Source organism: Diceros bicornis, chromosome 17 (genome assembly GCF_020826845.1).
Source record: "Diceros bicornis minor isolate mBicDic1 chromosome 17, mDicBic1.mat.cur, whole genome shotgun sequence".
Lineage (NCBI taxonomy): Eukaryota > Metazoa > Chordata > Mammalia > Perissodactyla > Rhinocerotidae > Diceros > Diceros bicornis.
Genome location: NC_080756.1, coordinates 7,401,363 through 7,425,119, shown reverse-complemented (window position 1 = coordinate 7,425,119; position 23,757 = coordinate 7,401,363). Strand labels below are relative to the sequence as shown.

General features: G+C 33.8%; 1 protein-coding gene across 6 annotated transcripts in view; it reads left to right on the top strand.

Annotated features, from left to right (window-relative positions):
* Window positions 1–16,767, top strand: part of MON2 (MON2 homolog, regulator of endosome-to-Golgi trafficking) — a 101,454-nt gene extending 84,687 nt beyond the window's left edge. For 4 of the 6 annotated variants that reach the window (XM_058557741.1, XM_058557740.1, XM_058557739.1 and 1 more), the window contains 5 exons: window positions 3,621–3,681; window positions 5,334–5,457; window positions 8,052–8,259; window positions 10,397–10,479; window positions 16,049–16,767. In XM_058557741.1, the coding sequence (XP_058413724.1) occupies window positions 3,621–3,681; window positions 5,334–5,457; window positions 8,052–8,259; window positions 10,397–10,479; window positions 16,049–16,212 (640 nt within the window). In that variant the 3' untranslated portion in view covers window positions 16,213–16,767. Of the gene's footprint in view, window positions 1–3,620; window positions 3,682–5,333; window positions 5,458–8,051; window positions 8,260–10,396; window positions 10,480–16,048 lie in introns of those variants that run through there. The other 2 variants (XM_058557743.1, XM_058557745.1) reach the window with 2 other exon arrangements.
* Window positions 16,768–23,757: the final 6,990 nt, after the last annotated feature.

Genomic DNA, 23,757 nt, shown 5'->3' with positions numbered 1-23,757 from the left:
TCATGGCTAAGGGCGCTGACTCAGGAGCTAGACACCTGGATCCAAATCCCAACTGTACTACTCTGTAACTGATGTTTTGGACAAATTATTTTACCTTTCAGTGACTCATTTTCCTCATCTGTTTAATAGGAATAATAAAGCTACCTAACTCATAGGGTTATTGTGAGGATTAAATCACTTAAAATAAATGAATGCTTAGAATAGAGCCTGGAATGTAAGTGCTTTTAAAATTCTTGCTACCACCATTATCCTCATTATCTTTCTTTCTCTTAAGAGAAACTGACATTATCCATATTCTTTCCCATGAAACAGCTATATTTTAAACTAAAAATTTAAAGACCAAAACTCTAAATAACCGGAACCAGGAAATTTACCTCTAAATTTGGAGTTGTTTTTAATGGATAGAAAAAAATAAAGTTACTAAATTCTGTTATCAAGTAACACAGAATCGGTGTTCTAAGTTGTGGTTATTCTAGTTACAGATTTAAGACTTCTACTACATGGAGTAGTAGAAACATACCTTATATTGAGTGTCAGGAGACCTGTGGCCTACTCTTGACTCTGCTACCTACTTTCTGTTGAGTTTGAACTGGTCATTTCCCCTCACTAGGCATCCTTTTCCTCAATTATAAGATGAAATTAATTGATTACACTAGTTGTAAAAGTCTATGGTTATTTTATATATTTTGATTAATGTTTTATCCATGTTTTTAACTGAAGAGCTTATATAGATAAAGCCAGTTAAGTTTTTATTTCATAGTCCAGAAATACTTTAAGGCTCAAATTGAAAGCTTTCATTAGTTAGTTGTTGCTGAAAATGTAGTGCGTGCAAACAGAACTTAAAAACCATGCACATTTTCAGTTTCATGACAAGGTTTTGTGTTTGTTTTTGTTTTCCAAATAATTGATTTCTTTGGAAATCACAAACTGTTAGATTTTAAATTTCGTTTTGTGCCACATATATACTGTGTTCTATAACTGAAGTCTATCAGTAGTATTTGAACCGTAGGAAGAGTGTTTCAGAATGTTGCTTGGAACAGCAAGACTTAGGTTTTTAGATAATACTAATATTTGAGTATCTTTTATATTGGAACATTTATAAGTCTCTTAACCTAGTTAATATATGCTCTAAGACTATGAATAACCATACCTTTCTCTGTGATGTTTCCCAACTGTTTTTGGTCTGTAAGCTGCTTTGGCGAGGCAGTACAATAACAAAGAAAATACAAATAAAATCACCATCAACTAGAAGCAACAAAAGGCTTTGGACATCATTGAGGACTATTATAAGTAAATAGTTTAAATGAGTAAAGGAAAACACAAAGATGAAAAACATAAGGACTATAATCTAGTAGACACTTGAGGTCTGTTAGGTATTCATTCAGTCAACCTTTGAGTACCAAAATATGGTACTGGTCCTCTAGAAGACACATGGGCTAGTGAGAATTCATACAATTAATGGTCTGTGGACCTTAAGTTAGAATTTGCTAACTACTACCCAAAAGAATTGAAATGAAACATGTTCACACAAAAACTTGTATATTAATGTGCATAGCAGCATTATCATAATAGCCAAAAAAATGAAAACAATGCAGTTGCTCATCAGCTGATGAATGGGTAAGTTAAGTGTGATGTATCTGTACAGTGGACTATTCCGCCATAAAAAGGAATGAAATACTGATGCATCATAGATGAATTTTGAAAACATTATGCTAAGTGAAAGAAACCAGACACAAAAGGCCATGTATAATATGATATTATTTATGTGATATATCCAGATTAGGCAAATCCTTGGAGAAAGAAAATAGATTAATGGTTGTCAGAGGTGGGAGGAGGGGAGAGTGAGGAGTGACTGCTAATGAGTGATGAAAATATTCTAGAATTAGAAGTGGTGATCATTGCACATTGTGAATATACTGAAAAGCGCTGAATTAGACACTTTAAAAGGGTGAATTTTATGTATGAATTATATCTCAATAAAAAAAATTTTAATGTACCATGCAGAGAAAACCGACAAAAATTACAAATGATACTATCAGTTTGAAGACTCTCTTATTTCATGAAAAGATTCATGAAAAGAATTTTTAAAAAATCACTAACTACTGTACTTTTCAAACTTAGAGAATGTAAAGATCTTACATGGCTCGTTTGTACCTGCAATATGGACCATCTCTGCTTATAATTTATAGGTAAATTCTGTTAACCATCAGCATTAAAGCTCAACCAATGTTTTTTGATAGGCTCAAAGCATCTATTAGGGATATTAACTATAAATTAAAATAAATACCCATTAGTTTGGGTTCTGAGATCAGAATACTCAACCTGAGCACAATTGAATAATTTCCTGGTTTTCTTGATCATTAGGATTAGGAGGAGTGAACCTCTCAGTTTTTAGCTTTGTATGCTGCTCTCTTCCCTCATTTTAAGAGGTTTTAAAAATACAGTTCAGTGTTTCTGATATATGATCCCAATAATATTAATATTATTAGTGTATATTCCTAATAAGCTTTTTTTAATTGATAGTCAGCCAATTGGTATTTGTCTCTTTGTGTTTGTATATTTTAATACCTGAAAATAGATAAACCAAATAATACTAAGTAGAGCAAAAATAGCCTTAGAAACAAAACCGTATACTATACCTCTAAACCTAAATATGATAATACTGTTTTTACGTTTAGAACATAAAAGAGAAGAATGTAGGCTCAAATATCAGATAAGTCTAGGTGCAAATTATGGCCTTGTCATTTATTTACAGTGTGTTCTTGGTCATATTACTAGCCCTTCTAAGCTTCAGTTTCCCCTCTGTCAATTACATGATAATAATATTACACGTGGTTATTGTGGGAACATAAGAAATGATACAAATAAAGCTCTTAGTATGTGGCTGACTCTCTAATTTTAGCTGTCATTATTATTGTAATAATCGTTACCATCCTATTCTCAGCTGTTTTTAAGTAGGTAATAGTTCACTGTTTCATAAGTTTAATACCATTTTACTGCTCATTCTTATTAAGAGCCACAGGGTCTAGAATTCACCTTGGTTCTCTCAGAACCATTGATTTTTTCTGATCTTGCTGGAACAATTTTCTGCTTTAGAAAAAAGTGTGAATCAGTCCTCCTCTTTTCTGATGTTCTCTATCTTTTATTGTAAAAATCTTTACTATATTGTATTTATTGCAAGTTATTGATTAATGGGTTGTCTCAGTGAATAATTCAGCAACTTGACCAAGACTCTCTTAAATCACTGGCAATATAAGTGAATTCAGGTATTGTCAGCGTGGTAAATTTTGTCATAGCTGCAGATGATAGTATCTTTACTTTTCCTTGTCTTTTCATTCATAGTAATGACAGAAATTTAGTTCTACAGATTTTATTTCGTTCAGGATTGGACCAAGTATTTTTGTAGCTGGAATTTTATGTTTGAAATTAGCTTAATCGTTTATATTCATGACTTTTATTTAAATTACTGTTCTTTTAAATAAATGGTAATGTCCCAACCTCGGTGAGAAAATATAATTTTTAGTCATTTGAATACTGCTTGTTTATTTTCTGTTTGAATTTCCAGGGGCTAATTTTAACTTTAAAAATCAAGTTATTTATTTATTTATTCTTTTTTTTAGCATACCTCCAGATAACCTCTCTATTCAAGAATTTCAAAGAAATGAAAGTATTGATGTTGAGGTGAGGAAGCTATTTAAAACATTTTCCTGTGATGACCATATGTGAAAAACAAATAGTAGAAATATTGAAACTATAAAATTGCTGAAAGAATAAATAGGTTAAGCTTGAACCTAAAAGAGTTAAACTCTCACAGAGGTTAATTTTTAAAGCACTGACGTTTTAAAAATTACTTCTTTGTATTTTTTAGATTTGTGCTGTGTGCATGTTGTCTAGATACTTAGTCGTGTCCATTTAATAACTTAAAAAAGGGGCCAGCCCCGCCCGTGGCGTAGCGGCTAAGTGCACGCACTCTGCTGTTGGCGGCCCGGGTTCGGATGCCGGGCACGTACCAACGCACCGCTTGTCAGGCCCTGCTGTGGCAGCGTCCCACATAAAGTGGAGGAAGATGGGCACGGATATTAGCTCAGGGCCAGTCTTCATCGGCAAAAAGAGGAGGATTGGCATGGATGTTAGCTCAGGGCTGATCTTCCTCACAAATAAATAAATAAATAAATGGTTAAGATGGTAAATTAAAAAAAAAAAAAAAAACTTAAAAAAGCCCTTGATTCAATAAAGTAAATCCATCAGTCAGTGAAAGCATATATTCAAGAGCTTACTCTACGGTTTGACAAATCAGATGTTTGTTGTTCAAATTAGTAAGTTGCTTAGATTTTTCTGTTTTTAATCAGCTATAGATATGGCCTCTAGAATTCTTGAAGCAAATAATGAGTATTTTTTAAAGAATATATTTTGTTGATTATAAATGGAGTTAAAGAAGTAGTATTTGGTTATGGATTTTTTCTTGGGGTGGGTGGTTTTTATTTTTTTTTCCTGTAAGTAGGATAGAAAACTTTTAAGCAAATCAAATCAAATCAGTTACTTTAAAGTGCACGTAGGGCCAGCTCCGTGGCTTAGTGGTTAAGTGCGCTCGCTCTGCCGCTGGCAGCCTGGGTTCGGATCCCAGGCGCACAGCAACGCACCGTTTCTCTGGCCATGCTGAGGCCGCGTCCCACATACAGCAGCTAGAAGGATGTGCAACTATGATGTACAGCTATCTACTGGGGCTTTGGGGGAAAAAAATAAATAAAATTTAAAAAAAACTTAAAAAAAATAAAGTGCACGTAAAAAACATAGGCGTCATCATACAGATACAAAATATTGCCTTTTGTCCCATTACTATATTAAAACTCTTGTACCTTCAAACTTTTCTTCAAAAGGCAAAATAATATATTGTGTTAGAAATAAGCTACTTAACAAAAATGAATAAAATAACTTTGCCTTCTCTCATAGCTCATGTTTATGGTTCTAAAAGGTGATTTAAATCTTATTCTTAATTCTGTTTTGGATATTTTATTCTAACATGGATAAATTAGCACTATTTGCGTTTACCATGTTGAAGATGAACATTTATTAAAATTATTGCATAGTAAACAATTTATACTATTGACTACAGTATTGACTGTTTTGTAATAAAGTTATTTACTAAGACAGGTGAGGGAAACAGACTAGTCATCCTGTATATTAACATTAAAATGTTTGTATACTTCTATTAAGGAAGATTCTTTAACTGATTTTCTTTTAAAATAAAATTTAAATTTTACTCTAGAAATTATCATTTGGGTCAGTCTCTTTCAAGAAAAAAAATGCATTTGAAGTTGCCTCTTTTGTTTTAGGTAGTTCAGCTAATCAGCACTGAGATACTACCTTATGCCAATTTTATTCCTAAGGAATTTGTTGGTCAGATAATGACTATGCTTAATAAGGGCTCAATACATTCTCAGTCGTCTTCATTTACAGGTAGGTTATTTCAATGATTTTTTTAAAAATATTAGTAAGTATTGAAGTAGTTTTCAAGAAGATGACTGTAGAAATGTTTACTCCTATGATTGTGGTAAATGTAAACGGGAGAATGGTAAGGTAATTTTTAAGAATGTGATACAGAACATTAAGCTTTACAAGAGGAAAATGTGGTAAACTCTGTGAATTATGTGGGATGAATTAAATTGCAAGGCACTTATGGAATCTGCTTGAGTCATTGCAGGCTGACACAGGTTACCAGTTTTGTGAAGTCATGGATTATTGGGCAGTCATGACAGTGAGTTCTGCCACTTAGTAGTTGGTTAACTTCTCTGAGTCTTGATTTTGTCATCTGTAAAATGAAGATATTAATAGCAGCCTCTCAGGACTATAAATTGCAGAGTTAATCCATTAAAAAAAAACAAGATGCTTTAAAATTTGTTAAGGGTATTAACATTTAGTGAATACCTACTATGTGCAGGGTATTATGCCAGAATATTAATCTCATTCCTCACGACATTTCTGTGAGGATAGGTTCCATCCTATTACAGAAGGGGAAATAGGTTTCGAAAGGTTGAAAAAATTGCCCACAATCTTAAGGCTGGAGGGCAAAATTCATCCTTAAAAAGAACTACCTGCTTCTTTTGATTATATCATGCTACCTTACTGGGAGATGATATATAAGTTACTTTTTGCTATTATTTCTCTTTTTATCAACCTGTGCTCAAGTATTAAATGTAATTATGGCATCAAAATGTGATTTTTCTGTGAGATGATTAAAAAATTGTAGATTTGTGTCATGCATATCCTTAATCCCCAGAATTTACCGGAGCCGTGACTAACTTTTACTAAGCTGGGCTGAACACTTTAAAGAGCATTTATGCGCACAGTTTGACCACTAGATGTCTCTTATGCTGCTTACTTTACAAATTATTTCTTTTTCCAAGCCCAATTTTTAAAACTGATCTGGTAAAGTGCAAATTTAACAAACATGAGAACCTCAGAGAAAAAAATTTTGAAGTTCACTTACAGTATCTTAATGTAGTCAACTTTTTATTATTAAGAGTATATAAAAAATTAAAGGTAAATTTTTATAAAATACATGTTAAGAATAATATTTATAATTAGATATAAATGTTCTAAGCTAAATAAGGACTACTGAGTTACCATGTATACTTTTTCTAGCAGTTTTCTGATGATATCTCCTGCCATTCATAGTATTAAATGTATTGGGCCGGCCCCGTGGCTTAGCGGTTAAGTGCGCGCGCTCCGCTACTGGCGGCCCGGGTTCGGATCCCGGGCGTGCACCGACGCACCGCTTCTCTGGCCATGCTGAGGCCGCGTCCCACATCCAGCAACTAGAAGGATGTGCAGCTATGACATACAACTATGTACTGGGGCTTTGGGGGAAAAAATAAATAAATAAATAAAATTATAAATGTACCAAGATAAAGAAGGTATAAGGACATTCTTCCAGTGACTTTGCCATAGGACACAAACTTCGCAGTTTTAACTTGGAGTTTTCTTTACACATATACGTACAAAGCCTTCCTTGCTAAACAAGACAACCTATAAACACAGAGGTTCCAGTGATCATTTTTGGTCTCCTGCTTTTTAAGTATGATCTGACAGCCAAAGCTCACTGACATTTGAGGAAATCCTCCAACACAGAAAGACCAAAACAAATGAAGAGGGAATAAAAGAAACTGGAAGGAAAAAGATAAAATGCAGAGCCATAGAAAACATTTTTTTAAAAAAAGCACAATTATGATTAGGATGCTCAAAGAGCAAAAGGATTTCACATCCATGAAACAAGAAAAACTGCTGTTAAAAAGGAACAATCAGAACAAGAAGGAGCTTATAGAAACTAAAAATGTGGCAGCTAAAATACCAAGTTCAGTGAAGAGTTGGAAGCAAACATTAAGGAAATAACTTAGAAAATAGAGCAAAGACAAAAAAGTAGACGGTATGAGAAGAAAGAAAAACTAAATCCAAGGGGTCTGATGACATCTGACAATAGGTCTTCCAGAAAGAGAGAATAGAGAAAAGCTAGGAGAGGAATTTGCAAAGAAACATACTGAAGAAATAAATCTCCAGATTAAAATGGTTACTCAGTACCCAGAGCAGTGAAAGGAAAAAGACCCAAAGAAAGACATGCAGCCATGCCATATCAAAATATTGGAGATAAAGAGAAGACTCTAAAAGATTTCGGAAAGGAAAAAAAGTTCAACACAAAAAATTTGTATCAAAATGACTTTGGAATTTTCAGTAGCAACATCGGATGCTAAAAGACATTGAGGCAGTAGTTTCAGAGTTATAAGTGGAAAGGATTTTTAATAAGGAGTTTCATACCTAGGTACACTGTTGGCCAAGTATGAGTGTAGAATAGTAACTCTCAATATATTTATATATAGAGAGTTATATATATATAGTAAATCTGTTTTATATATATAAGCTGTTATCTATAGGTTTTTCATAGACGCCTTTCATCAGTTTAAGAATTTCCTTCTATTCCTAGTTTGCTAAGAGTTGTCAATCATTAAGGTGTATTAATTTAACCTTTTATTAACCATGAAAAATTGTTAATTTTACAGAAGCAGAGATTGATATTCGTTTGAGAGAGGAATTTTCTAAAATGTGTTTCGAAACATTACTCCAGTTTTCCTTCAGTAATAAAGTCACAACCCCTCAAGAAGGCTACATCTCACGAATGGCACTCTCAGTGCTTTTGAAGAGATCTCAAGATGTACTACATCGCTATATAGAGGATGAAAGATTAAGTGGTAAATGCCCTCTTCCAAGGTATATATTTTATTTTATTGAAGAAGGAAAAACACTATCATAGTAATAACAAAAAAAGCTCTGAAAACCAAGTGTTTTTATAAGTGATCGGAACTTAAGCTGAGGCTGTTTATAATTTTATTTATCCCATACAATGTAAATATTCGTAAGTTTTGCTGCAAATATATTAATGTGTTTTATTATGGGATGCTTTTTCAGACTCCTCATGGAGGTTAAATAAATATGATTTTTCAAATTAGCTTTTTGAATTTGAAAAAATATTTGAATTCTAAAATATATCTTCTTTTAAGGATTTCTGGATAAGGACTTGTGGATCTCTGTGAGCACTGGAGAGAGAGAGAGAGAGAGAGAGAGAGAGAGAGAGAGACAGAGAAAATAATAGATAAATCATACTCTAGGAACTTCCTAGTTTGTTTTACAGTCATTTCTAGGTTTCTCTGTAAGTCAGCTAGCCATATCTGAGATGCTCTTTTCATCTAATTTGCTTAATTAAGTGCTTGTACCTAAATTGATTTGCTTCTCATTTAGCCAAGACATGCTAGTGGAAGGGACTCTAGGCCTTTCTGCTAAGTCAAGGCTAATCAGAGTTGGTGTATAGATCAGAATTCATCAAAAAATGCAATCGTAAAAAAGGGTTATGTTGCCAATCTGTTTTGTTTTTGTTTTTGTTTTTGTTTGGTGAGGAAGATTAGCCCTGAGCTAATGTGTGCACATTCTTATTTACTTATAATAAATTTCTAGAGTTGAAATTGACCTTTCTGGAGTTGGAATTGACCTGTCAAAAGATATATAGACATTTTAAAAGCTTTTGATGTGTGTTACAAATTGCCTACCAGAGATTTATACCAATTTACATTCTCCCAGGAGTATATGAATATCCTTTTTCTCAATTTTTAGCATTTTAAAATTATTTACCAGTTTATCATTTTTTTCTTTTTAAATTTGATGAATGAAAAATACATAGTAGTTTGCTTGTTTTTAATACCAATGGTTGTTTTACTACTTTTAGGATCCACTGTTTTTTAATTTCTAGAACATGAGTTATACCTCCCCATATTCAGATTTATGTACAAAAACATTCCAAAGGCAGGTGTTAAGTAATTTGATTATGGGCATGATTGAAAATTGATTTATCAAAATTGATGTCTGAAGTATACTTGGAAAAGCAGTAATAAAGTTGCTTTGCTTAGAATCTTTATTTATTAGATTATAACAAATTATTTGATTTCAGAAAGCAACTTTTTCTTCATTTTTTATGTTTTGTTTATTGCTTTTAAACTGAGTCTTATTTTTAGTTGTCCTCCGAAGTGTTATATTGTATCATCCTATATTTGCACTCTCATTATATTATTTTCTAAAAAGCTACATTGCAACACAATAAAATACTTCTGTGTTTACATAGGGAGGCTTGAAATAGGACCCTGTCATAGTATTAGGAAAATCTTATCTGTAAAATAATAACAGAGAGTCATACCAGGAATAGGGCGGGGGACACTGGACAGCAGAAGAGCTTTATTGGCAGGAGAAAGAAGGGAATCGAGCTGCTCTTGCTGATCCTTTGCTCCAGGTTCATTCTTCATTGCTAATGTCTCCAGATAGTGCCACTTGAGGATTGATTTTGAGCATGTTTCTAATTTGTTGTATTAGAAAGTTAAATAAGTACTATTGTAATTTTAAATGTACTTTTAGCAGCATGATAAAATATGTGTCAGGAGGTAATAGTAGTCTTTATTCCCATTTAAGCTTTGGCAAATCCCTTTTAGTACTAATTAATTAAAAAGAAAAGAAAAAAAAACCCACTTTTTGTTGAGAAGTTCTAAAAGCATATGTTATGTTTTAATTTTAAGTAGTTATATGAAATATCTTACAAATAAATTTAGATTTGCATGAATAGATTGCCTTCCCCCGTTTTTTTAAATTGATAACTTATGGTAAGAATAACTATAAATCTTATTTGCACACTGAAGTACATGTAAATAAAATGATTTTTCTTTTATAAGAATTTAAAGCTGACATTAACTTCGCATTGTATTGTGTTCAGTATTTTTCCAAAATATATCTATTTGTATTATCCTAGTAAAAAATACACATGGTATATCTTAAAATCTTGATGGAAATAATTTCCCTTCTCTTTTAGGCAACAAGTAACTGAAATCATATTTGTTTTAAAAGCAGTCAGTACTCTCATTGATTCGCTTAAGAAAACTCAGCCTGAGAATGGTAAGTGCTTAGAAACTCAGTTATTCTAAGCTCATAGTATTTATATTCTATTTGTGATGTACTTTTGTATTATTGTTAAGTTAACTGAATTTTAGGAGCATAACAGCTATTAGACTTTCTTTTCTCCAGTCGTTATGACAGCAAAGCATCAAATCCATTAAGATGTCAATTAAGTAAAATTAATATGTAATATTTTATCCTCTTTATGTTAAACAACAGTTTGGCTGACTTTTTTTTTGGTCTGAATTCAGGGTGTTGCATGGACAATTCATATTTCATATATTTTTAATGTAGAACATCACTGACTTTTTGGGTGGGGGGAGGCTTCCATGTTGCATTTGTACTGATTTACTGTATAAACTGTATAAATAACTTTGAATCATTTTTATAGCCTTTTCTCATTTGTTTCCCCTTTCTGTTACTCATTCCTATCCAACCCATTCTTTACATTATTGCCAGAAAAGATTTTTCTAAATGTGCAGCTTTGATCATTCTTTTTCCCAACTTTATAAAACAAAACAAAACAAAATGTTTTTCATGTACGGTTACCTACCAAATGCCAAGAGTACCACTGTCTGACTCTATTCTCTTCATGCTTTATTTCCCAGTAGACTTCATGTTCCCCACTCTCCCAGCAAACTCAGTCTACCCCTTTGCTTATTCCATTCTCCTGCCTATATCCACCTAGTTCAAATACCACTTCATTTTAAGCCTTGTTTTTAATCCTTAAAGGTGAGTCATTTCTCTTTTCGTTGAATTCGTAGCACTTTTATGTGTTCCTTTGTCTATTACTCTATTTGTATTAGTTATACGTGTGCATGACTCACTCCCCTTAAATTGTAAACTTCTTGAGAGGCTTTTTGGACCATGTTTCATTCTATTTTGAATCCTCCACGACATTACTGCACAAAATGTGGTTTATTGGACCAGCCACAGGTCTTAAGAGTTTGTTACTGGTCCAGGACAAGATAAAGACCTGGCACCAAAATATTAGTCAATTGTGTCACTAAACATATTGGTTCAGCTGACAGTTTTTTACAAGACTTTGTTAAAGAAGGAAGTGTGTTGATTTACGTTCTGGCACAAACACCTTAGCAGACTGGCACTTTAGGCAGCATTAATTTTAATACCCAAGAAAAAAGGAGGTTCCTAATAAATGCCTAATAAATGAGTCACAGGATATTTGTTCCTGTCAGTTATTATATAATTCAAGTAAATGCATATTTTTCATTTTTCAAAATCCACCTGTTTGTACATTGGCCTAGAAAGGTTGAGTATTATACTAAATCTTAAGAGGCAGTGGACTTGTATTTATTCAATCCAAAGAGAGGGGTGGAATTTCTAAGAAAAATCCTAGGGCAGTGTCCTGAATTCATCCCATCAAGTTCAAATATGAGTTCGCTTAGAAAAAATATTCTGGTTGATTTTTCAGAGAGGGAAACTATGCACTGACTTCCTAGAAACCAGTAAAATCTTTATTAGATCACAGGATAGGATTTCATTCTTAAAATATATTATACTTAAGACATAAACAGGAAGTTCTCTATTTCCCGCCTTATTGCTATAGATATATTAAACGTAGTCAGTATATTTCAATGCATAGATCTTGCATTATTTTGTATGATCTTTAGACAGCTGTCAAGAATTTAACCAGAATTTGTATAAAGGAAGAAACGGGAAGGAAAACTCAGTAACTTTTTTTTTTTCACAAAGCCATGGGCCGTGGGTAGGGCCGTGTAGTAATGATAGATGATCTAACTAAATTAATGTTAAAAATTTTTTAAGAGAGTTTGAATTATGCCTCTGGGCATATGAAATGAAAATTTAAATTAAATATAACCATAAATAATGATGATGATATTATAACATATTAGAAAGGTATGATTAGCTTCATTAAGAAACAGAAAAAAAGAAGATAACTTAGAGAAAGCCAGGCCTTCCCAGCATAAATATGTTGGAGTGCTCATAGCTAGTCTGAAATTAATTCAGGAGGATCACTACAAGGTTTGGAACCAGTGTACACTCAACATCTGTTTAGAACATTTATTTGTTTTAGGGTTTTCTGGTGGGAGAGGAGTCATTTCTTGGACTTATTTTTAGTTTGGAGGAATTTTGTTTTTATCATTTTTCTCGATCCTTATTTAAAATTTTGAATAGGTAGTAAACATACCCATGGTTCAAAAATTCAAAAATATAAAAAGATATATATGGAAAAGTTTTAAGATGATCTTTCTCCTATTCTGTATCTGCCAAGTTCTTACCTTAAACCATAGGCAGCCATTTTTATTAGTTTCTCAATCTTTCTCATAAGTTTATTATGTAAATACAAAATATATACTCCATTATGCCTCCAGTTTTTAACACAAATGAAATGCATAATAGCTCCATATTATACTTACTGTTCTGTACACTCTATTTTTTTCCACTTCATAAAATATCATGGAGATTCTTCTATATCAAATACATGCAGTGTTTTCATTTTTTTTGATAGTCAAGTCCCAAGTATCCACCAAGATCTATGGTGGGTTTTTAAAAAAATATTTTAATTTAAGAAATTTGAGTAGCTTCCTCTGAGTTTGATTTTATCTTAAATAATGTATTGCTAAAAAAAACCAAAAAACAAAACAAAAAATAATGTATTTCTGTGTTTTCTTGTAGTAAACCAAGAATTAGTTTGGTCAGTTGACTCTCCATCTGGGGCAATCTAGGTAGATTTCAATCCATGCAATCTTTTTTTTTTTCCAAATTTTTTTATTGTGGTAAAATAACATAAAATTTACCATCTTAACCATTTTTAAGTGTACAATTCAGTGGTATTAAATACATTCATAATGTTGTGCAACCATTACCACCATGCATCTCCATAACTCTTTTCATCTTGTAACTGAAACTCTATGTTCATTAAACAATCTCTCCCCATTCCCTACTCCTCCCAGCCTCTGGCAGCCACCACTCTACTTTCTGTCTCTATGATTTTGCCTACTCTAAGTACCTCGTATAAGTTGAATCATACAGTATTTGTCTTTTTGTGACTGGCTTATTTCACTTTAAGGTTGATCCATATTGTAGCATACTCCAGAATTTCCTTTTTAAGGCTGAATAATATTCCATGATGTGTGTATGTATGTATGTATATACCACATTTTCCTTATCCATTCATCCGTTGGTGGACACTTGGGTTGCTTCCACATTTTAGCTATTGTGGTTAATGCTTCTATGAACATGGATGTACAGATATCTCTTTGAGACCCTGCTTTCAGTTCTTTTGGGTATATACCCAGAAATCTCATTGCTGGATCATATGGTAATTCTATTTTTTATTTTTTGAGGAACCACCATACTGTTTTCCACAGTGGCTGTACCATTTTGCATTCCCACCAGCAGTGAACAAGCGTTCCCGTTTCTCCACATCCTCACCAATGGTTTTTTTATTAGTAGCCATTCTAATGAGTATGAGGTAGTAAATCATTGTAGTATTGATGTAATGATTTGTGTAGTATTGATGTATTATTTCCCTAATGATTAGTGATATTGAGCATCTTTTCACTGCTTTATTGGCCGTTTGTATATCTCCTTTGGAGAAGTGTCTATTCAAGTCTTTTGCCCATTTTTGAATCAAGTTGTCTTTTTGTTGTTGAAGCCTCTTTGTCTGCACCTCTGTGATCAGAAGCAGCGATCAGAGCACAGACCTTGATATGTGGAGGACAGGGTCCCTTTTGCCTAATGGCCTCCCACAGGCTGCGTGCAGGCTGCTCCAGGAACACATGCACAACCGCCTACCACAGGGCTAGGGGTGAGGGGTGGGTCGCTGCTACTGTGCTAAGAGCTGAAATTGACCAAAGTTAACCGCAGTATACTGCCCCAGTCTTCCTCTGGAAGTTGCAAGCCTTCAGTAGGCTCCAGAGTTCCAAAATAGTTGCATCAAACAGATTCTGCCAGTGCAGTTGTTGTCTAGGTGGGGAGACAGATTCCTGGTGCTTCCTACACTGCCATTTTCCCAGAGTCCTCCTATGCAATCTTTTGTTAAAGATGAGTGGAAAGTTTCGAAGAAGATAGCTGGAGCAGACTGTTTAAGACTTCTTAGACCAGTGTTTTTTAAACTTCTTGTTTGTTTTCTGTTAAGCAGCAAAATTCTTTTTACAAATGAAATCTGATATGGATTCCCAACATATAAAACAGATAAAATCAGAAGAGCTCTGGCCTAACATTCCCTCCCTCACCGATACCCATCAGCCCCACTCCCCTTTTCTTCTTCCCACCCCTGCACTGAGGAAGCCCCTGTTTGGGTGGGGAAGGGATTAAATGAACAGCTCAGCATTTTCCAAGATAGGTGCTAAGGAATGAATATTAATGATGATGACTGATGTCAGTAGATATTGCATGGAAAAAAATTCCATAATAAAATTAATTTTGGAAACTCTGGATTAGATGACGTTAAACCTGTTCTTTTACTACAAGACTTTAATAAAGTCATGTAAATTATGAATCTCCAAAAGAGAAGATAATATATACAACATTTACCAAATTTACTTGACCATGATTTTTTTTTTAAGAGGTAACTTGAAGAATACTAGTTTGAGAAACTCATTCCTTTATCCTACTGCAGAAGTTGAGATAAAGAAAAATTATATGACTTAATCAGGGACACCCAGCACTAATTGTTTCAGAAAGGTTTTTAGGCACTTAGTTGACACTCAGTAAATTAGAGTGAAAAATAGAATCAAGGCTCCTTATGCATAGTCTAATGTAATATGAATTTCTTTATACTATACTGCCTCCCGGATTTGTTCCACAAAGTGTCATATACATATCCTAAGAGAAATCTGTCAGCAGGTTTTATCGTGTGTTGCACTCAACAATATGCACAGTTCCTATAGTAAAATAGAAATATAATATGTTATCTCAGAGTATAAGGAAATTACAAACTAATTGGAATATAACACTTTCTGCCCATTCATCAAATAGCATTCAGCTGTACTAGTTGTTCATGATAGGGGTGAGGAAGGCAGACATGTCCCTCCCCTCTACAGTTTAAATCTAGTGTTATACAATAAAGATTAGCAAACAATACAAGAGAAGAATGGATCTATGTGTGGTCATTTGAAATTAACATCAAGGACATTACTGGGGAAATCATTTAAGATATATATATTTTTAGCATACAACTGCATAAAAATTGAATTATTTTCTAACTGTTCTTGAAATGTACACTACGTTCTCTGGCAATTATACTGAAAATGACAAAGGTTTGAATTATTCTAAGTTACTTTGTTAGCTTCCAAGGCCTTCACAAATTGAAGTATCATTTAAAATGTACTTTATCAAATTTGTTGGTATTGTTGACTGTGCACTGACCATATATTTTTCCCTCATATCTTATTAAGTATTGTAGTAAGTCTTCCAAAGATTAAAAAAAGAAAAGGTACAAGCTTGTGGAATCTCCATATTTTGAAAGTTTTTTCTTTGCATTGTGTTTATGCAAAGGAAAAGGATTGTGTTTATGTTAATTGGATAACTTCTGCTATTTAAATCCACCCTTTTTTAAGGTTTTATACTTTTTGCATTGCAGTTGATGGAAATACCTGGGCACAAGTAATTGCCTTATACCCAACTTTAGTAGAATGCATCACCTGCTCATCTTCAGAAGTCTCCTCTGCACTTAAAGAGGCTCTAGTTCCCTTTAAGGATTTCATGCAACCACCAGCATCCAAAGTTCAAAATGGAGAATCTTGACCAGCTACAACAAAATTAAAGAAGAAATATATGTAAAGAATGTTTGCTCTGCAGTGAGTCTTCTCTGAGAAGGACAGTTCTTACTACCAATAATTCTTGGCAGCTGCTGTTGATCTCCTTTCAGTTGTACTTACCTAAGTTCAGTACTTCATATGACAAGCTTACGCGGCAACAAGGCTCCTGAATAGTAGCAGTGCAAGCCTTTAATCAGTTAAACTGATGGGAGAGATGCTTCATACTACAACATACCTGCTACCATGTCTTCAATTGTGATTTAAAAGTGAGCTTATGTACAGTTTGTGGTGTATGTATTAATGATGTACTTTTTAAAAAGAGAGAAAAGATATTTCATTCAGTTAGATTTATTAGGCTGGTGTTTTTGCGCTCTTTTTCAAGTACAAAATTGTACTAAAATTTTATGCAAGATGGTACTGTAACATTCCATATTATCTATAACCAGCCTTTGTAAACAAAGGGAACTGATATACTTGTGTGTATAATAAATGGTACAGTTCTGTATAAAATAGTTGCATTTATTATTTAAATTTTTAAAATATTGATAATGTTAAATGCTTGAAGCTGTATTTATTATTAATACAAAATTGCTTACATTTTTACTTAAAACTTGCCTTCTTCAGAGGCATCTATGCTCACCATATGATCATGCAGTTAGCTTAATGCTTCTTTTAAATGTATTTACTAGTGACTATTAAACATCTGATCAGAAAGGTCATGTGAACACAGCAGCAAATACTTTATGATTTGCTGACTTTGCAACTTTGGGGTATAGGTTATTAACGTAATACCTTGAGATATATTGTAGCACTATGACGCCATCATACCTCATTTCTTTAAATATCTTTCCCAGCTTTCACATAAGTCTGTCTGTTTTTATATTTGCTGTCTGTATTTTAAATACTTTTCATATTTTATATTTCTACTGATTTTTTTTCCCACTGACTAAAAACACTTATTACTGTCTTTGAATTATGACCCAGGCAAGATGATTTCAGATTTCCTGAAATTTTGCCTGTGAGGTTTTGTTCATTTCAGTGCTTCATTTTGTAATGTCTTCTCAAGAAGAAAAATCACTACGCTAACCCACAGATATAAAATGTTTGTGCATTCTAAAACAGTGAGAAGTGTATTTTTGGAGATAGTGAAGCATTTAGAAGTGCTGTAAACGTTCTGTCATGGAGTAAGATGCTGATTTTGCTTCACTTTCCTATCCTAGTGAAGAAGGAAAGTGCTCTTGAGTACGTTAACGGAACTGGTCTTCAGAAAACTGACTGGCCTGGCTCACTGTATTTTTCATTTAATGAATTATAGGATTAGCATATTTTTATTCTGAGTTAATTTTCATAATCCTTTATGTGAAGACTCAAAGATATTTAAAACAACAATTATTCGTAAGAAATTATAATGGTCTCAGTATTATTTTAGTGTGCTGGAAGGCCTCTGATTTTAATAGAATTTATAAATTTCAGCCTTTCCAGAATAATTATAAAACCACGAGAAGATATTAGAATTGAGTAATGAATGAGATACAATTTTGAGGCTATTATAATTGTGTAATTATTTAATTTGCACTATTATGTATAAACGTGGTAAGGTCTTTTTGATGGGATATTATTTTTATTTATATAAATTAATGAATTTCTATTTTATAATTTCACCTAAAATTAAGGTAAAATATGGCATTTCCTAGGTTCTGTCTTTCAGCATTTTCTTTAAAGAATGTTGTGAAAAAAAATTGTTCAAGCTGCGTATTTAGTTTATTTTCTATATTTGGATATGTTAAATTGGGGATTAGAAAACTCTGCATATCACTGATAAAGTATTGCAATAGAATAACAAGGGTAGTGTACCAGTTCAGTAACATGTCAAAAATATTGCCATGAATTTACACGAAGTAAAAATGTCTATTCTTGAGAAATAACAGATCAGTTACAATCAGAATAATTATTCTCCAGTGAAAGTTAAATGAGTCAAGGATATGCAGCATATATTTATATAAACAGTAGTTTTAGCTAATGTTATATTAGCTTTCAATGGCATGACCATGCTCTACAGACCAAAACATAAATGTGGTGAGTGAGTAAATACCATGTAGTATGGTAATCAGTGCCAGTCTCAGTGACAAGCAAAGTGGGCCACCCCCTTGGTGGTATAATTTGACTGGTTTTTCCTCCCAGAATATCTCCCGCCACCCCCAGGAGTCACTACTAGCAATTCATCCCCTTGAGTCAAGCATTCCCCTAGGCCGCGCTTATAAAATATCCTGATCCCTGGGTGGGTTAACACATTGCCCTTGTCTTGTTAGTAGGAATTGGGTTCTTTTTTTTTTTTTTTTTAAAGCAACAACTTTATTGTGCTCGTAGATTTTTTTTTTTTTTTTTGGTGAGGAAGATCAGCCCTGAGCTAACATCCATGCTAATCCTCTTCTTTTTGCTGAGGAAGACTGGCTCTGAGCTAACATCTATTGCCAATCCTCCTCCTTTTTTTCCCCAAAGCCCCAGTGGATAGTTGTATGTCGTAGTTGCACATCCTTCTAGTTGCTGTATGTGGGACGCGGCCTCAGCATGGCCGGAGAAGCGGTGCGTCGGTGTGCGCCCGGGATCCGAACCTGGGCCACCAGTAGCGGAGCGCACGCATTTAACCGCTAAGCCACGGGGCCGGCCCAGGCATTGGGTTCTTTAGTAAATAGAAAAACTGGGCTATGTGAGATTGCTAGATGCTAGGAGGTTCAAAAATGAAGTTCCCAAGCTAAGATCATTTTACAGCACAATCGAGACTGACTAGTCCTTGAAACAGTAGAACAATGTCTTTTGGGATGCATATTATAAATACAATGAGTTTTAAGCCTCACATAATCACGTGTTGTCACTGACAGTGGCTGTTATAGAGATTACTGGACAACAGGCATATGCCAACAACTGGATTAAAGTCCTTCTGACTGTTTTTTCCATTATAAAGGAAACAAACTAATTTTCAACTGGAATAGCTTACTTTTTTGTTTCCTATAATGCTACCACTGCCCAAAAGGAAAAGAATAGGTCTTTCTGTAGTGCCTTATTTAGTATGTCTTTATAACTAGCGTTAAAGTTTTGTTAGTTTACTGTATACATTTGTGAGTAAAATTTATTGATTAGGAGCCTGTTGATGCCAAAAGAAAAAGGTAATGTATAAAATTCAGGCTTAGAGAGAACCACTTTTCACTTGCTTTCATTTTTAATGTGGTTATATTAACAGCAATTTGTTCCGTTTTTCCCATGTATGATTATTAATTTAACTCTTGCTTTATTCCTTAAATTATATGTAGCACAGAAGGATGAGATGAACAATTTAGCATATATATTTTATTCTGAAGAACAACATTCACTTAAATTAATTCCATAGCAGGCCAATAACAACTAGGTTATTTCCCAGTATAACCTTAGAGTAATTCGTTCATTGTCACAGTTTCGTACCAGTAGTCCCAGGTAACCATTGGGCCAAAGGGTCAGTTAAGAAACTGAGGATGAAACAGCATAAATTATTGAACAGTGTTAGAAAACAACTCAAAGGTATTAATGAGGTTGTCATTATTACACTCGTGTTAATGAAAGACAGTGTAATTATTATATAATGACTTATATATTCTTCCCAAGTGTAGAATAATTCAGATGGGCAACCAAATCCTGAAGAGACTGCTGTAGGTGAAGTCTGTCTAGCCAAGGCAGAATACTTTCAGGAACTGCCCACCTATGATTGCTATCGAAATTAATAGTGGAGATTTAGAAGCCCCTGGAATGAATCAGTGTCCAGGCCAAGAATATTGTGGATTACTGGTTTTTATGGAAAACTACCATAGATGTAGACAAAAACGGTCCATTTTACCATTTTCTACTTACTAGGTTTGGCATTCTGGCGGGTCCACTGATCTTGTGTAAAGTACCAAATTTTACTATGCTTAGTGTTGCTGGGTTGTGTTTATATACATTATTAGAGTGAATTTTGCTTTTTTTCTTTTTTACCATTCATAATAGGAATTCATACCCCATGGTATGTTACCAATTTATAGATTATGGGAAAGCAGTTTTTAATATTTCAAAATCACGTGAATTAAAATTTTTGTATCTCAAAGTGCTTTCAATTTGAATGAAAAGTTTTATAGATTTGGAAAGAAACGTATAGTATCTTTGTATGTTGATTTATATAAAAACTATTTCAGAGGAGTTAAATATCAATTTCTTATAAATCTAGTGATTTTGAATGTACTAGCAGTGTTTGCTCTCTTTAAAGGAGCACGCAGCGAGTCCTTTTGTGAATATGAATACTCTCAGTAATCCTGACTGGTGTGGAGCCAGGCTCTCCTCTTATTGACCTCCGGGCATGTTAACTTCTCAAGGCCTCTGTTTTCTTATCTCTAAAACAAAGATGATAAGCAACTAGCTACTTACTAATTCTTTGGTGAAAAAAATAAATAGTTTGAATTTAGAATTGATTTTATAATGACATTCTTAGGTAACTATTCAAGTTGTTTGATAAATTTATTACTATATCCTAATTGAGACCTTTGACTATATATTTTCTCCTGTTTTTCCTGCATCACTTTCTTCCCTTCTCCTTCCCTCTTTATTTTTTTAATTCTGTGTTTACGTGATCATCTTTATACTTTCCCCCAATTTTTCTCCTTTTCTCCTTTGATTCCTCTTCCAGCTCTTCCTCTACTTTCGTCTATGTCTTGTTCAAAAGCAGCAGAGCTATTAGTGGTTCGACCCCTGCCGACCGCCTTTCTGTGAAATGAGCCTCTGGAAATGCCTTCTGCTTCGGCCACTGTTTCTTTTTTGTGAAGGTGAAGTCCTCCTGCCATTTCGAAATAGCTGAACCAGTTAAAGTAATGACTGTAGCTCCTTCTATCTTTCTGAATCCACAGGATTTCAGCAGCCAGGATGGTCACAAAATGGGATTGCTATAAATATGATGAATTCAGCAGTTAAACTTGGAACAATTAGGTCTTTTCTGTTATGTGGATAGAGAGATTATACCAGTTTTTTCAAAAGGGAGTCTTTAAAATCTGTTGACAATGAGGTTTTTTGTGTTTTTTTTTTTCTTTTTGGTTTTGGAGGCAGATGCTTTGAACTATTTTTGATTTATGTTATTTAAATATTATTTATTGATTTATAATATTTGTAATGCCTACTTTCAAGGACTTGAGGTAGCATATTGCCCGTGTATGTCAGCTCTTTGTATTTTTCTGTTGTAAAGCAGTATTCTTTGATAGAAGACCTACAGTGTTGTACTCACCTCCAAGTCTTTCCAGGGTGTATTTGGTATCCAGTACTTGGTGTCCAATGGTATCCAGTGCTTGGTGCTTAAAGTGAGCCAGAGGTCAGCTGAAACATTCCTAATTACACTGTGGGATTGATTCTAGCCCTTCCGGTAAGAAAAAGAAAATCATTGTACCCTTGAATTTTGAGACCATTTTCAGTTGCTGCAAATGTAGTTACATTGAGTTTTATTTTAAACTAACATTCAATAAATAGTGCAACCAGGGAAGATCTGCTAAACCATACCATTATTTGGGAAATTATTGCAATATAGTAACAACTGCTTCTTTCCATGAAGTTTTACTAGGTGTAGATGGGAGAAAAATTCCAAAGCTATAATATTGCAATCTTATTCTTTTTATTTAGAAAAATAAAATATCAGGCTTAATACCCAACTGTGCAAATTGCATTTGCCTTCCAGCTTTTACTACCTCTGTGTCGTAATTTTAACACATAACACACAACTCCTGTCTCTTAAGGCAGTTACCATATGGTGTTTATGTCAGACTGGATATATTTATCTAATTTCGTGAGATTCTTTTTTAGCTCCCAACACAGTTCTTGAAAGTAATACTGCTGTTGTTACACTTTCTCCTTACAATTTTTATGTTGTTGAGATGTATCAGTTATGTATTATAATCGTGAAAGTCTCTTGGCCTCAAACGCAAGTTTTCTTTGTGGCCTAGGATAGATTTTTCACAAAAACTGCTATTATATCACTCAGCATGATTCTAAGTTTTTAATTATGTTCCAACAGTACTAGTTTTCTCAGTATAACTTAAGATCATAACCATTTTGAGAATTTATTCTCAGATCTGATGAACGATTCATTTTTTCTTTAATATACTTTGTGTTTGCTTTTTCATCCCCACTAGGTTCAGCACATTAGTGACATCTATCATTGTCTCTTAACAAAAAGACTTCATAAGTAATGATTCAAATATGTTTGGGATGGCTTACATATACAGTCAATTTGGAAAAACTTGGATAAAAAAGAATAATGGAGATGTGTTTTTGAGAGCTTTGTTGAAACTTTATATATAAACTAAAAAATAAAAGAATATACAGTCAGAAGGACATTATGAAATATCTCTCAGCAGTTTAGAAAGAAAGTAGATTTAGAAGTTGGTGTAAATGGGCCAGCCCCGTGGCTTAGCGGTTAAGTGCGCGAGCTCCACTGCTGGCGGCCTGGGGTTCGGATCCCGGGCGCGCACCGACGCACTGCTTCTCTGGCCATGCTGAGGCTGCGTCCCATATACAGCAACTAGAAGGATGTGCAGCTATGATGTACAACTACCTACTGGGGCTTTGGGGGAAAAAATAAGTAAATAAAATTATTAAAAAAAAAAAAGAATTTGGTGTGCAAATTCTAGGTCAAGTAAAAAGCAATCCTCATGTGGATTAGAATCTTTTAATCACCTTTTGTTTTATGAGCATTCCTATTTATTTTTAATTTAATGAGGCTAGTTTTGAGACTGCCGATCTATAGCAGTGCCAGACCACCCCTTTACCTCTCAAAGAAAAAGTTTGTTTTAAAATTTCTTTTTTGAGAACCTGAGTTGTGTAATAAATATATGATGCTGAAAAATTCCTACATAGTATTTATAGCAGTCAGGTGTAGTTATAATAATTTTGCTAATTTTAATCATCATTTCTGCAGAGCTTTACCCATATTACTCCTTTTAACCCTCATAGCAGGCCTGCGAGGAAGGTAGTAGTTAGTCATTTTACAGAGGAGGACGTCAGTGGTCAGAGGCTGAAGAGACTTGACTAGTCACACAGCTAAAGTCTGTGTGAATGAGCATGTCTTGCTTCAAAAGCAGTTTTTTCCACTACAACATGCCAATTTCACGTTTTAGGAAAAGGATCTCACTCTATTAAAATCCAAGCTTTACTAAAATAAATTGAAAATACTTTTTAGACAATTACTATTTCTATAAATAGGCATTGGGACAAATACACTTGAACATAACAAAGAACTTCAAATACTGTGAAAAAAAGATTTGTCTAGTGACTGTGATCCCAGAGCTGCATTGGGTTATTATTCGTCCAGGACAGTGTAAAACATCTTACTGATTTGTAGGTTATGAGAGGTTATAGCATAAGCAATAGCATAGGGATTAAGAGCCCAGAGTTTGGGCCAGACTTCCCAAATTCAAATCCCAGCTCTGCCATTTACTAGATGCATGACCTTGGGCAAGTTAATTAACCTGTTTTGGTTTCCTTATCTGTA